Source organism: Notamacropus eugenii, chromosome X, assembly GCF_028372415.1.
Source record: "Notamacropus eugenii isolate mMacEug1 chromosome X, mMacEug1.pri_v2, whole genome shotgun sequence".
Taxonomy (NCBI): domain Eukaryota; kingdom Metazoa; phylum Chordata; class Mammalia; order Diprotodontia; family Macropodidae; genus Notamacropus; species Notamacropus eugenii.
In genome coordinates, this window is record NC_092879.1 from 94,693,702 (window position 1) to 94,705,899 (window position 12,198).

General features: G+C 48.6%; 1 protein-coding gene across 1 annotated transcript; it reads left to right on the forward strand.

Moving 5' to 3' along the window:
- The first annotated feature begins 9,186 nt into the window (after positions 1 to 9,186).
- Positions 9,187 to 11,575, forward strand: LOC140515226 (kita-kyushu lung cancer antigen 1 homolog). Its single transcript, XM_072625826.1, has 2 exons — positions 9,187 to 9,648; positions 11,279 to 11,575. Exons 1-2 carry the CDS (start codon positions 9,550 to 9,552, stop codon positions 11,567 to 11,569), a joined length of 390 nt encoding a protein of 129 aa, XP_072481927.1. The 5' UTR covers positions 9,187 to 9,549; the 3' UTR covers positions 11,570 to 11,575.
- The last annotated feature ends 623 nt before the right edge of the window (positions 11,576 to 12,198 follow it).

The window sequence follows — 12,198 nt, forward strand, 5'->3', positions numbered from 1 at the left end:
AGTCCCACAAGCTCTGCTTTCAACACTTTACCACAAATTCACAGCAGGGGACTGGCTAAGACTGTTTCGAAAGCCAGGACCCTTTTCATGATAGGCTCTTCTTAGTGATCTGACATCAGTTTCCTTTCACTCACATAAATGACTTTGTATTCTCAGGACTCTAAAAGATTGATCATTTCTGTCCTTATGAGGAGGTTTAGGGGTGATCAAGACCCCAAAATACCGACAGTCTGGGGGGTGCTCAAATGAATTCGAGCACACCCCAAAATACCGACAGTCAGGGGGGTGCTCGAATGAATTCGACTCAAGCCTTCTTCAAGTCAAAGAAAACAAAGTTCATTAAAGGTTCATCAAATTTGGTTGGCTCTTAAAGAGCCTAAGCATTTGTGATGCTTGTATGCACAAGCAGGCCAGATAGAATCCCAGCTAGGCAGAGTCTCAGCAGGATTGAATCTGAGCACCTTCATGGAGGCAAGATGGAACTAAGTACAGAAAAGACTATAGGAGGGATCTGGGGGGGGGGAGGGGGGGGGTGATCTGGTAGTCCAGGGTGATGGGAGGAGGGGTTTAGGGAGGGTCCTGGGGAGAAGTCCAAAGAGGGAATTCAGGAGAGTTGGAGACAGCTGGAGGCAATCAGGAGATACTAGACAATGGAGCTTCTGGGTGGGTAGCAGGTGAGGCACTCAAGAAGGAACACATAATGGCCACAGATTTGAGCGTGAAAGGCTGGGTTATGTGAGGAGATTCTAGGATAATTCAATTTAAGTATGACAAGCCAGGTTCTGTGGGCAGATACTAGGAGAGCTCAATTTGAGTATGAAAATCCAGACAATTCCAGAGTCTGAACCCTATCACTTATATCCTTGTAAGTGTATACAATGAATCTTCAGCTCAGTAGATCTCAGGTTCAGGCAGAATGCATGGAGGGTACTCTATGGGAAATGCCCTTCAGGTCTGCTTTTCCCTAGGCCTGGAAACCTCCAGGTGATCAGTCAAGTCCCTCCAGCTCTCCTTTCAACATTTTACCCTGAATTCACAGCAGGGGACTGGCTCAAAAACTCTGGAAAGCCTTGGCATTTTTCATCCTAACATCTTCTCAGTGATCTTACACTTTCTCATCTAGTTCTCTAGATCTCACTTTCCTTTAGAGGCACATGGGGTGCATGGACACTAAGGTCTCTGAAGGACTACTCACGTTCATTCCTTGGACCTTCCTGACTGAGCAGTAGATAACATGGAGAGCCTTGTTGTAGAAATGGTTTCAAGGTCTCCTAATCTCTAGGTCAGAAAAATTGTCAGAAAGCACATACAGATACCTGAAGCTGCCTGGGCCTCTGTTTCCCCTTCACTCAGAGCAGGGGCCAGGCTAAACTGCTTTGGACAACGTTGACATTTGTAATCCTAGAATCTCCTTTATCTTACACCTGGGTCTCCAGCCTTCCAGGACTTTGTATCCTTTAGAGTCTTTGAAATGTTTTGGCTTCTGAAGACTCTCCATGACTTGTTCCTTTTTGTCCTGGGACTCTTGAGGGTGCACACACTATGGTCATGAAGGTCTATGGCCTCAGATTGAGGCAGAATGCATAGAGGGCACTCAAAGGCAAATGCCTGCCCTTGAGATCCTCTTTGCTCTAGGGCTAGGAAATTGCAGGTGATCCCAATCAGGTCCCACGTGCTCCCTTTTCTACACTTTACCCCAAATTCACAGCAGGGGGTTGCACCCCAAGCTTTGGAAAGCCTTGACCTTTTGAATCCGAGGATCTCCTTAGCCTGCTTACACTGGACTGTCCAGTTTTCCAGACCTCTGTGTCCTTTAGAGTAATAGAAACATTTTGGATGCTGAAGACTCTGAAAGACTTGTCACTTTGTATCCTTGCACAATTCTGGGTGCACACACAATGGGCATTGAGCTCTCTAGGCCTCAGTTGCAGACACAAGGCATGGAGGAGCATCAAGTGTCAAGGCCCTTCAGGTCCTCTTTGCTCTAGGCCTAGGGAACTGTAGCTGATCACAGTCAGGTTCTTCCAGCTCCCTTTTCTACATTTTACCCTATATCCAGGGCAAGGGGCTGGCTCTAAAGCTCTGGACATTTTCAATCCTAGGATCTTGTCAGTGGTATTCAAACTGGCTCTCCAGCATTCTACGTCTCAGGTCCCTTTCAGTCACACAAATGGTTTTCTCTTATCAAGACTCTAAAAGAGTTGTCCTTTTTGTCCTTAGACTCTTGTGGGTGTATACAGTCACTATTTAGCGCCACAGGCCTCGGGTTCAGGCACAAGGGTCCTTTAGTGTAAATGACTCTAAGGCCCTCTCTTCTCTAGGCCTTCAAATGTCTAGGTGAACACACTCAGTTGCCTCAAGCTCCCTTTTCCACTTTTCAGCCTCAATTCACAGAATGGGGCAGGCTCACAAACTTTGGAAAGAGTGAATCCTTTGCATCTTAAGATCTTATATGAGATCTTACACTGAGATAACCAGCTTGCTAGGACTCTGTTTCCTGTATTGTCATATAACGGGTTGGGATGCTGAAGACTCAGAAACACGTGTCCCATCTTGGACTTGGATAGTTGTGACTTCTCATACAGCGGTCATTCTGCACTCTAGCCCTCAGGTTCAGGCAGAATGCATGGAGGGTCCTCCAGTCTAAATGGCCTTCAGGTTCTCTTTTCTCTAGGCCCACCAACATCTCAGAAATCACAGTTAGGTCCCTCAAACTGCCTTTTCTACATTTTACCCTAATTTCACATCAGGGGGCTGAGTCAGAAGCTTTGGAAAGCCTGGACCCTTTTCATCCTAGGATATTGTTAGTGATCGTAAACATGGCTATGGAGCATTTTAGGACTCAGTTTCCTTTCAGTCACATAAATGGTGCTGTATTCTCAGGACTCTGAAAGTCTTGTCATTTTTCTCCTTAGATACTTGTACATGCCTACAATGAATCTTTAGCTCAGTAGACCTCAGGTTCAGGCAGAATGCATGGAGGGTACTCTATGGGAAATGGCCTTCAGGTCTGCTTTTCTCTAGGCCTGGAAACCTCCAGGTGATCAGTCAAGTCCCTCCAGCTCTCCTTTCAACATTTTACCCTGAATTCACAGCAGGGGACTGGCTCTAAACTCTGGAAAGCCTTGGCATTTTTCATCCTAACATCTTCTCAGTGATCTTACACTTTCTTATCTAGTTCTCTAGATCTCACTTTCCTTTAGAGGCACATGGAGTGCATGGACATTAAAGTCTCTGAAGGACCAGTCACGTTCATTCCTTGGACCTTCCTGACTGAGCAGTAGATAACATGGAGAGCCTTGTTGTATAAAGGGTTTCAAGGTCTCCTAATCTCTAGGTCAGAAAAAGTGTCAGAAATCACATACAGATACCTGAAGCTGCCTGGGCCTCTGTTTCTCCTTCACTCAGAGCAGGGGGCAGGCTAAACTGCTTTGGACAACATTGACAATTTTTAATGCTAGGATCTCCTTAGTCATCTTGCACTGGGGTCTCCAGCTTTCCAGGAATCTGTTTCCTTTAGAGTCTTTGAAACATTTTGGATTCTGAAGACTCTAAAGGCCATCTCATTTTTTGTCCTGGGACTTTTGCAGGTGCACACGCAATGATCATTCAACTCCACATGTCTCAATTTCAAGCAGAAAATGGGCCTCAGTTGCATCCTGTCAACATAAGGCCTTTGGATTCTGAGGACTCCAAAATATTGCCCCTTTTTGTCTTTGGATGCTTGGGGAAGTCTATCCAATGGTCATTCAGGTCCATAGGCCTCATTGTCAGGCAGCATGAATGGAGGGACCTGGAATGCAAATGCCCTGAAGGTTCTCTTTACTCTAGGCCTAGGTAACTGTAGGGGATCCCAGGCAGGTCCACAAGCTCCCTGTTGTACATTTTATCCAACATTCACAGCCTTGGGCTTGCTCAAAAGCTTGGACAAGAATTGACATTTTTCATCCGAGGCTTTTGTTAGTGATCTTCAACTTGGCTATCCAGCATTCTAGACCTGAGCTTCCTTTCAGTCACTTGAAGGTTTTGGATTCTGAGGACTGTACAAGACTTGTCACTTTTTTTCCTTGAACACCTGTGAGTGCACACACAGTGGTCATTCACCTCCATAAACCTGACATTCAGGCTGAAGGTATGGAGGGCCATCTAGTGTCAAGGTCCTTCAGGTCCTCTTTGCTCTAAGTCTCGGATTTTTTAGCTGATGACAGTCAGGTCCCTCAAGCTCCCTTTTCTACAGTGAACCATACAATCACTGCATGGTCGTGGCTCAAAAGCTTTGCAAAGGCTTGACATTTGTCATCGTAGCATCTTGTTGAGTGATCTTCCACTTGGCCATCCAGCATTCTAAGACTCAGTTTCATACATTCACATAAAGGGTTTGGATTCTGAGAACTCCCAAATCCTTGGAACTTTTGGTCATTGGACTCTTTTGGGTGCATAGATGATGGGCATTCATCTGCATAGGCCTCATGGTCAGGCAGAATGCATGGAGGGGCTGCTAGTGTAAATGCCCTAAAGGTCCCATTTTCTCTCCACCTACAAACCTCTAGGTGATCACAGTCAGGTCCCTCAAGCTCTCTTTTCTAGATGTTACCGTGAATTGAAATCAGGAGACTTGCTCAAATACTTTGGAAAGCCTTGACATTTTAAATCCTACGATTTTGTCAGTGATCTGACACTTGGTTATCCAGCTCTCTAGATCTCACTTTCCTTTAGAGGCACATGGAGTGCATGGACACTAAGGTTTGCAAAGGACCAGTCACGTTTATTCCTCGGACCTTTCTGACTGCTCATGGAACAGCCAGGCTTACCAGGCCCTCACTTTCAGGTAGAGAACTTTGAGAGGCTTGCATTGTAAATGGTCTTAAGGCCTCCTAACCTCTATGTCAGAAAGAACATACAGGAACCTGAAGCTTCCTGGGCCTCTGTTTCTCCTTCACTCAGACAAGGGGGCTGGCTAAACTGCTTTGAAGAGCTTTGACATTTGTAATGCTAGAATCTCCTTCTTTATCTTACACCTGGGTCTCCAGCCTTCCAGGACTCTGTATCCTTTAGAGTCTTTGAAATGTTTTGGCTTCTGAAGACTCTCCATGACTTGTTCCTTTTTGTCCTGGGACTCTTGAGGGTGCACACACTATGGTCATGAAGGTGTATGGCCTCAGACTGAGGCAGAATGCATAGAGGGCGCTCAAAGGCAAATGCCTGCCCTTGAGGTCCTCTTTGCTCTAGGCCTAGGAAATTGTAGGTGATCCCAATCAGGTCCCACATGCGGCCTTTTCTTCACTTTACCCCACATTCACAGTCTGGAGCTGGCTCACAAGATGTGGAAAGCCTGGACACTTTTCATCCTGGGATGTGGTTAGTGATCTTAAACCTGCCTATCTAGCATTTAGGACTCAGTTTCCTTTCAGTCACATAAATGGTTTTCCATTCTCAGTTTTCCAAAAAGACTTGGTTTTGCCTCAGAGACCTGTGGGTGCATACAATGAATATTTAGCTCCACGGGCCTGAGGTTCAGGCAGAATGCATGGAGGGTCTCTATTGTAAATGACCTTAATGTCCTCTTTTCTCTAGGCCTACAAGCATCTAGGTTATTACAGTCAGGTCCCTCAAGTTCCATGGTCTTCATTTCACCTGAAATTCAACGCAGGGGGCAGGCTCACCAGCTTTGGCAAGCCTGCAAACTTCTCATCTTAGTATCTCATGAGCGTTCCTCCCCTGGGTAATCCAGCTTCCTAGGACCATGTTTCCTGTAGAGTCACATTAAAGGGTTTGGATGCTGAAGTGTCAGAAAGACTTGTCCCATTTTTAACTGGGACATTTGTGGGTTCTCCTACAACGATCCTTCAGCATTCTAGGCTTTCTTTTGAGGCAGAATGCATGGAAGGGCCTCTAGTACACTGGCCTTTGAGTTCCTCTTTATTGGAGGCTCAGGAAATTTTAAGTGAGTACAGTCAGGTCCCTCAAGCTCCCTTTTCTACCATTTACCCCACCTTCACAGCAAGGGGTTTTACCCCAAGCTTTGGAAAGCCTTGACCTTTTCAATCCAAGGATCTCCTTAGCCTGCTTACACTGGACTGTCCAGTTTTCCAGACCTCTGCGTCCTTTAGAGTGATAGAAACATTTTGGATGCTGAAGAAACTGAAAGACTGATCACTTCGTATCCTTGCACAATTCTGGGTGCACACGCAATGGACATTGAGCTCTCTAGGCCTCACTTCCAGACACAATGCACGGAGAGGCAACAAGTATCAAGGCCCTTCAGGTCCTCTTTGCTCTAGGCCTAGGGAACTGTAGCTGATCACAGTCAGGTTCTTCCAGCTCCCTTTTCTACATTTGACTGGACATTCACAGCAGGGGTCTGCCTCACATGCTTTGGACAGGCTTGACCTTTTTAATCATAGTGTATCAGTAGTGATCTTATACTGGGTTATCCTGCTTTCCAGAACTCTGTTTCCTTTAAAGTCATAGAAATGTCTAAGATTCTGAAGACTCTAACAGATATGACACTTTTTCCCCTTGGACTCTTGGGAGTATCCACACCATGATCATTGAGCTCCATTGGCCTAAGATTCAGGCAGAAGGCATGGAGGGCCCTCAGGTGCAAATGCCCTTAAGATGTTCCTTGCTCCAGTGCTAGGAATCTGTAGGTGATCCCAGTCAGCACCCTCAAGCTCAATTTTCTACATGGGACCCTGAATTCAAAGCAGGGGGCGGGCTCCAAAGCTTTGGAAATTTCAATGTCGCTATGTGTGCAATAGAAGAAATAGTCATAGACTGTGTGGCTGCTTTTGTTGCTATTCAGTCATATATCAGTCATCTCCAATCCTTCAGGATGCCATTTGGGATTTTCTCTGGGTGCTGTCCACCTCTCTTTCTTCTCTCCTCATATAAATGCTTTGAAGCCTTCTCTAGGACCATTGGGAAGGACTCACAGGGAAATGCTGAGAGACAGAGCTGGACATACATATAGGTGTCTAGACGTCCCTATCCACAGGGGTCTACCTTTCCTCCCCAGACCAAATCAAGTAGATTCCCAGGCTAGGAGAAAGGAAGTAATTGAAACATCCCTGTCTCCTGCAAGAGACCCTACCCACTGCCCTTTCTGGCTGGCAAGATGTTCAGTAGCTTAGTGCTTTCTCAGCGTATCTTATTCTTGTCAGTGGGGAGGAGTGAGCAGAGCTAGGGCTAATATGGTCTTAGGCTACATGAAGAGAAAGATGAGCCCAACTTGTCCAGAAACAAATGACAGAGAACTGGAAGAGAAAAGGAACACCCGGGATGCCAGAGTGAAGACACACAAAAAAAACGAGACAGGCTAGAACACTAGGCTAACCCTAAGGTGGGGATGGGGGGATTAGATCAGTGGGAAGGGGGGTGCTTCATCTTCCAAAGATCTAGGCTGAAGTAGGGAACCTGGAGGCCCCAGGGGGCCTTCTGGGTCCTCAAGTGTGGCAGCCTTTGGACTGAATCCAAACTTCAGAGAACAGATCCCCTGAGTCAAAGGATTTGTTCTGTACAGCTTGAAGTCGTGGTCAAAAGGCCCCACTTGAGGAGCTGGGGGGCCCTTGAGGCCTTGGGGCCACAGGTCCCTCAGCCAGGACCGGGTTTTAATGGGCTGCAAGCTCCATATGAACCTACTGTGTGACACAGCAGCCAAGGAAGAGAATTTGGTCTTGGGGTGTGCAGAAAGCTTTCTCCTCCAAGAAGCAGTAGGTCATAGGACTGTTGTCCTTTGTCTGGCTCAGATTCAGCTGTGGGGAGCAACCACACGTTAAGAAGGACCCATGGGGATAGGCCTTGAGTGTGAGCTCTGTTGCCACAGGTTGAAGAAACAGAATGTTAGCCTAGAGAAAAGAAAAGTTGGAAGAGGTGGGAGAAATGGCAGCACGCACTTAAGCATTTGTGGAAGAGGCTTGTGACTTATGTTTGGCCCTGAGAAGGTGGAAGAGGACACTTCCCAACACTTCAAGGTATCCTGGATTACATGTCACCTGCCTAGAGGTCTGGAAGCAACCAAGACAGAGCAGTGAAATGATGTCCCAAGACAGTCATCTCTTGAAGAAAGTGTAGATGTTTAGCGTGGCCAAGAGAGGGCTGAAGGCAGGAATTCCCAATCCGGGGTGCCCTTAAGGCAGGGACTCAAGAAGCTTGTTCAATGGCCAGGGGGAATATTCTCCTCCATCAGTATGGTATCCTCCTGAAATGAATGAAATCTATGATTTTCTTTATTATGTGCATATGTATGATACTCTCACACTTCTGTTCATGTGGAATAGGGAGGTAAGGTTTACTAAAAGGGGTACTTATATGAAGGGGTGGCAGAACCCTCCCCCCCCAAATTGTGACACTCTAGGAATAGGTGACATGATGAATCCTTTGGGCTTCAGCATAAATTAATTTATCCCCTCCTTTCCCACTGATTTCGATGGGGGAATTCTTCCATGCTTTAAAGAATGAATGGACCCTAGGGGCAGAGTTGGAGAGAACCTCCAGAAGTCATCCAGTTCCATTCCCACATTTTAGAGAGGAGGGCAGTGCCCAGAGAGAGTGTGACCTGTCCTAGATCACAGGGATCCAAGTGTGAAAGTCTCTGTGAGTTCCAGTGCAGTGCAGCCCACTTGGCGATACACTGGGTGATTTGTGGCTCAACTGGTCTTTTCTCTTGGTTTGCTTTCAGTCCAGTCCAGCTGTCATTTGGGGCAAAGCTACTGGAGTGATTTGCCATTTCCTTCCCCAGCTCGTTTTGCAGATGGGGAAAGAGAGGCCAACAGGTTCCCAGAGCTAGTCAGAGTCTGAGGTTGCATGCGAAGTCAGGTCTTGCTGCCTCCAGACCTGACATGCCACTGTACCCACTGGGGCACCCAGCTGCCCTAAGGAAGCCACCCTGCTGGTGTTGTGTGTGCATTTGGTGCAGGCCCGTCCAAGCCATGTGAGCTGGGCCTGGAAGGAGCGGTTTCAGGTGGGCTAGGCCACGAGCATGGCACTGGTCCCCATCTCTGGCTTGGCACCGCCCCGGCCTGGCGGCCGTGGACGTGGAAGAGTGCGGGCCAGGTATGGCTGGCCAGGGTTCCAGCCCGGGGGGCGGGGTCGCGCTCGAGGCCTACGTCCCTCCAGGACGCCCAAGAACCTGCTTTGTGACCTCATCAGGGGGCACGAAGGGCAGACGGCCGCGCAGACTGAGCCAGGGAGAAGCCGCGGGCAGGCTCGTCGTGCGCAGAGGCAGGGCGCCTTCCTCCTGTCCGCTGCCAGGCGCGAGGCTGGCCGGCCCCTGCCTCGCCATCTCCCTCCCTTTGTGTCCTTCCTCAGTCCCCTCCCGACAGACACTCTCTCCCTCGGGGCCTCCTTCTTGCTTCCCTCACCCTCCCGCCCGCAGCCGTGCCCTGTTCGCTGCCGCGCTGGCCCCCACCGTCCTCCTTGTCCTCGGCGTCGTCAGCGTGCTCCTGTCCTTGTCCTCTTCATCCTCCTCGTGTCCTCGTCGTCCGCCTGTCCTGGTATCCTCGTCGCCTGCCCAGCCTCACCTGGCGCACCTGTGCCTGTCTCCCGACTATGCCTGTGAACTTGGGGCCAGCTTTCCTCCTGCTCAGCGCTGCCATCTTGGCCAGCCTCTCTGCCCTGCTGTGGATGATGGGCTGCAGGTGGTTTAAGGTAGACAGTTGAGCCACAGCTTAGAGAAACAGGCAGACAGAGGCAGAGAGAGAGAGAGAGGAAAGGGGAGGAGGAGGAGGAGGAGGAGGAGGCGGGGCAGGAGAGGAGAGACACCCCATTGGAGAGAGAGAGTGTCACTGCCCCTCCCCCTTCCTCTGCCCATGCCAGGAACCCCTTCCACCCTCAGCCCCTTGCCCACTTCTGCCTCCCCTCACCCCTTCACTCCTCACTCCAAAAAGGGAGACCAAGTTCCTTGGAAGTGGTGAGCCAACCTAGGGAGACCCTCTCCTTCCCTCTTCCCTCCCCCCACAGGGAGCCCAAAATACAGGTAGCCACCAAAGCAGCTACCTGGAGGCAGCTCCTGAGGCCTCTGTTGGGGGCCCTCTCCCACTCCTTATCACTCCAGCTCTGGCCTCCACTGCTTCTCTTGGATTCTCCTGCCTTCCTCTCTCTTTCTCCCCCTCTCCTGTGAGTATGCCTTAAGCTGCCCACTAGCACCTGTTCTCTGTGGGCACCACTGAGGACTTCTCCAGGTAGCTCAGGCCCAGCCTCAACAACACTGAAATGTATTCTTGGAACCTGGGTACTTGAGGGGGAGCAGGTGGAGGGGGAGCGGGAGGGGAAGGTTCTGCTGTGGAAAACAGACTTGGCGTTGCCTGCTCCCAGCAAGCTCCAGTAATCAAAGCCTAGAAATGATAGGAGCTAAGGGCAGCTGTACCTTGACCTGGAAAAGGCACTTTTCTATGAAGAATGCATTTCTTTTTGAAAATCAAGCCACTGGTCTTAGTTCATAGGCAGGGTGGCCTTCCCTTGGGCAAAGTCTGTTCACATATGTTGACTTTTAGGTCAACTAAGTGTTCTTGCAACTTCTAGTTCATTTGGCTCCATCCTGCAACCATGCCCAAGGAGAGTTTTGAGCAGTTAGACAAGGAGAGGAGGGAAACCCTCCTGGCAGGCTGGGCTGCTTTAGCATGTCTTCCTGGACCTAGTAGATGTTCATGTTCTCCTCACTGCTGCTGAGACCACTATGGCATGTAGAGCATCAAGAATGCTTCCTCTGGTCAGGAAAGGTGTTTCCATGCAAATTCTGGTGCTGATGAGTTTGAGAATGGGCCAGTAATTGTTCCTCACTGAAAGAGCCTTTGCTGTGTCCTTCAGGAAGATGGGGACTGTGTGGGCATGAGTCTCAGGGGTTGTAAGTCAGTGGAGAGAAATCAGTTCTTAAATGGGGGCTAGTGCAGGCACTCCACATGTACCTTACATCCCTGTGGCTCAGAACCTGGGCACATTGACCTTGATCTGGTTGGTCAGCCTGATCCTGGCTCTTGAATTCTTGCAGTGCTGAGGCTGGGGAGACATCCTGTGAGTTCCTGAGCCTTGTTTTCCCAGCCCAATTTAGAGAAAGAACCCCCAGCGCCTAGCTGGGTACCATGCGCAGCCTAAGTGTTTCATCAGTGTTTACCAAGGGCTTCAGACTCAGAAGGGCCAATCAAAGTATTTTCTACCTCTTATCTTTGGAAAGGTTAGAGGTGAGGTGGAGGGAACAGGCACAGGTTCCACATCCTCTAACTACTGGTCGGAGATTTCCAAAGTCCATAACCACAGATGCATAATTTCTTTCTTTTTCCAGAAAAACATCCATGAAACCACAGCAGACAATCATGATGTTGCCTCAGAAAACAATAGCGATACTGCTTTGTCAATGCGGGAGCTGTCCCAAGGCACCCGGAATGATTTCGCACATTCACGTGCCTTGCAGCAAAGAATTCTGGTAAACCTCAGAGCAGTGGAGCATAACCTGGCCGAACTTCGCCAATTTCTACTTGCTCGGCGCATAAATGCAGAAATAACCTACCGAGAGATGTGTAAAAGAGAGATCCGAACCGCAAAATTGAAGCAAGCTAAGAATAAAAGTCACTGAATACACACAGAACTCTTGATTTTCGTGATATCATAGGTATCTGTATGAGGCAGCTTGGTGGCTCAGTGGCTAGAGGACTTGACCTGGAGTCAGGAAGGGCCCAAGTTCAAATTCATCCTTATATACTTGCTAGCTATGGGAGACTGGGTCAATCAAGTCCATGAAGGGGCCTCAAGTGCAAATTCTCTTAAGGTGCTCTTTGCTCAAAGCCTAGAAAGTGTTAACTGATCATAGTCAGGTCCCTCCAACTACCCTTTCTACATTTTACCCTCCACTCACAGCAGGGGGCTGCCACAAATCCTTTGGAAAGCCTTGACATTTTTAATCCTAAAATCTTCTTAGTGATCTTAAACTTGACTATCCAGCATTCAAGGACTCAGTTTCCTTTCAATCACATAAAGGGTTTTCTATTCTGAGGTCTGTAAAGGGCTTGTAAAGTTTCATCCTTAGACACTTCTGTGTGCACCCAAGGGACATTCAGCTCCAGAGGCCTCAGGTTCAGGCAGAATGGGTGGAGGGGCCTCTAGTCTAATTGCCCTTAAGGTCCTGTTTTCTCTGTGTCTGCAGACCTTCAGATGGTCACACTCAGGTTCCATAAGCTCTCTTTTCTACCTTTTACCCTCCATTCA